Below are 2,946 nucleotides of genomic sequence, written 5' to 3' on the forward strand. Positions count from 1 at the left end.
GACACTGCTATCATGTTCTTCTTTTCATTAAACTAGACATACCCAGTTCCAGCAAACGTTCTTTATATGTTTTAGCCTCCACTCCCCTGATCATATTTGTTGCTCTTTGCATTCTTTCTAGAGTCTCCACACCCCTTTTACATCGTGGTGACCAAAACTGGATGCATTATTCCAAGTGTGGCCTTACCAAAGCACTTTAAAGTGCTATTAACCCTTCACATGATAATACCACTTTATAAAACTTTAGTAAGGCCACACTATTGTGTTAAAAGAAGATATATACATATAGAAGTGGTTTATATAAATACACCTATATACATACTTTTACTAGGATGCAGTTCTTGAAATACAACAATATCTCACGTAGATGTACTTTGTTAACAATTGGATTTACAAATAAATAGACATAGCTTTTTTTGTAGCGCTTTTCTGATGGCAATTCTGACCTCCTGATTCCTCAGGCTGTAAATAAAGGGATTTAGCATGGGGATCACCATTACATAAAATAGGGAAGCCATTTTGTCTGCATGGTGAGACTGTCTAGAACTTGGTCGTGCATAGATAAAGCTACCACATCCGTAGAAAATGCCAATGACCATAAGATGTGATGAACAAGTAGAGAGGGCTTTCCGATGACTCTTGGCAGAGTGGTCCTTTAAAATGGTGACCAGGATGTAAGTGTAAGAGGTAAGAATGGTCAGAACAGTTGTTATTACATTGAACCCAATAAGTACAAACATCAACAGTTCATTAAGGCTAATGTTTGAACAAGCAAGTTCTAATATGGGAGGAACTTCACAATAAAAATTCTTAATGATGTTTGGGCCACAATAGTGCAATTGAGATGCAGCAGTTGTGTGTACTAAAGCATTGATGATCCCGGCAAAATAAGAAAATGCTGTAAGTTGGATACGTTTGTTGAGGGACATAGTGATGAAGTAGATTAGAGGTTTGCAAATGGCTACATAGCGGTCATAGGCCATCACTGCTAGAAGGTAGCACTCTGTGGTGGCAAATAGACCATAAAAGTAAAGCTGAGTAAAGCAACCCACAAAAGAAATAGTTTTATTCTCTTTTAAAAGATTGGAAAGGAACTTTGGAGTTACAGACGATGAATAGCAGATATCCAAGAATGATAGGTTGGTGAGGAAAAAGTACATGGGTGTGTGAAGTGGAGGACTGGTCCTGATTAAAACAATCATGCCCACATTTCCCACGAGGGTGATGGTATAAATAGCAAAAAATATCACAAAGAGGATGAGTTGTAACTCTGGATCATCAGTCACTCCAGTGAGTATGAATTCTGTCACCTGTGTGCTGTTTCCCATTGAATTACAATGACAGTGTGGAAACTGAAAGAATACAGAAATTATCATTACATGTTCTCTTAAACATTTCAAGTACAAATCGATTGACAAAACTTTTAAAAAATAATTGAATCCTATGTATTCAGTGCTGTGGTACTGTGTCTGAATATTGGAATATTGTAATTAGTATATTTTTTATTGGCCAAGTGTGATTGGACACACAAGGAATTTGTCTCCAGTGCATAAACTCTCACTGTACATACAAACAACAAAGTTATAAATCATAAATTAGATTAGATCATAAATCAAAGATACAAACAAGTGATAAATTATAAACTACTTAGGATTGAGAGAAGGAAGATAAAAACAAGGTGGGATTATTCTTTAGAAATAATATCTCCATAGTGGAGCAGATGTCTCCACTATGAGAAATACCCACAATGGGGTCATACATTTGTTGGGTTTTTTTTTAAACCATACTATATCACTGTGATGGAGTATGCACCTGGAGAAGCAGTGGATAGGAGTTTGGGCAATGTAGAGCTTTGCCAGAAAGAGGCTCAGATTAAGAGACTGCACAGCCTGAGCTGGAGGAGGGAGGTGGAAAGACATTCAGAGTAACCCCATCATGGAATCTCTTAGGACAGTTTAGGTCAGTGATGGCGAACCTTTTTTCCTCGGGTGCTGAAAGAGCATGAATGTGCACTATCATGCATGTGTGAGTGCCCACACCCATAATTCAATGCCTAGGTCAATTGTTTTTCAACCATTGTGCCGTGGCACACTAGTGTGCCGAGAGACATGGTCAGGTGTGCCGCGAAGAAGGAAGCTCAGGTTCCTTGCTGAGAGAGAGAGTGAGAGTGAGAGAGAGAGAAAGAGAGAAAGAAAGAGAGAGAGAAAGAGAGAGAGAGAAAGAAAGAGAGAGAGAAAGAGAGAGAGAAAGAGAGTGTGTGAGAGAGAGAAAGCAAGAGAGAGAAAGAAAAGAGAAAGAGAGAGAAAGCAAGAGTGAGAGAGAAAGAAAGCAAGTGAGAGAGAGAGAGAGAAAAGGAGAGGAAGGGAGAGAGAGAGAGAGAAATGAGCAAAAAGGGGAGGAAAAAAGAGAAATGAGAAAATGATTGAGACAGAGAATGAGAAGAAAGAGAGAGAAACAAAAGAGAGAGAGAGAAGTGACACTTGATTTAAAGCATATGATAAAAAGCACCCAAAGAATAAGAGAGAAAAAACCCCCAGCCCTCACCTGTTTTTGGAAATGGTTCAAGAGTGTGTATACACACACACACACACACACACACACACACACAAGGGTGGGGAGGAGACAGGGATGGGAAAAGAGAGGAGAGTGTCTTGGGGTGTCATTTTGTGTCATTTTGGTTGGTGGTGTGCCCCAGGATTTTGTAAATGTAAAAAAATGTGCTGTGGCTCAAAAAAGGTTGAAAATCACTGGCCTAGGGAGAGCTAAAAACAGCTTCCCCTGACCCCCCCCCCCCCCCGAGGCCCTGTAGAGGGCAGAAACGGCCTGTCTCCCAACTTCTGGTGGGCTTAGTAGGATTGTGTTTTGCCCTCCCCAAGCTCCAAAGGCTTCCCTGGAACCAGGGGAGGGTAAAAACACCCTCTCCATCCCCCCAGAGGCTCTCTGGAA

At 40.5% G+C, this 2,946-nt stretch overlaps 1 protein-coding gene across 1 annotated transcript; it reads right to left on the bottom strand.

Annotated features, from left to right (window-relative positions):
* Positions 1 to 377: 377 nt before the first annotated feature.
* On the bottom strand, positions 378 to 1,328 carry LOC139165215 (olfactory receptor 5F1-like). Its single transcript, XM_070748338.1, has one exon. The coding sequence runs from the start codon at positions 1,326 to 1,328 to the stop codon at positions 378 to 380; it is 951 nt and encodes a 316-aa protein (XP_070604439.1).
* Positions 1,329 to 2,946: the final 1,618 nt, after the last annotated feature.

The sequence above is a fragment of the Erythrolamprus reginae genome, chromosome 1, assembly GCF_031021105.1.
Source record: "Erythrolamprus reginae isolate rEryReg1 chromosome 1, rEryReg1.hap1, whole genome shotgun sequence".
In the NCBI taxonomy this organism is placed as follows: Eukaryota; Metazoa; Chordata; class Lepidosauria; order Squamata; family Dipsadidae; genus Erythrolamprus; species Erythrolamprus reginae.

Coding starts and splice junctions, on each gene's coding strand:
- LOC139165215 (XM_070748338.1), bottom strand. CDS start 1,328: ATGGGAAACAGCACACAGGTGACAGAATTCATACTCACTGGAGTGACT.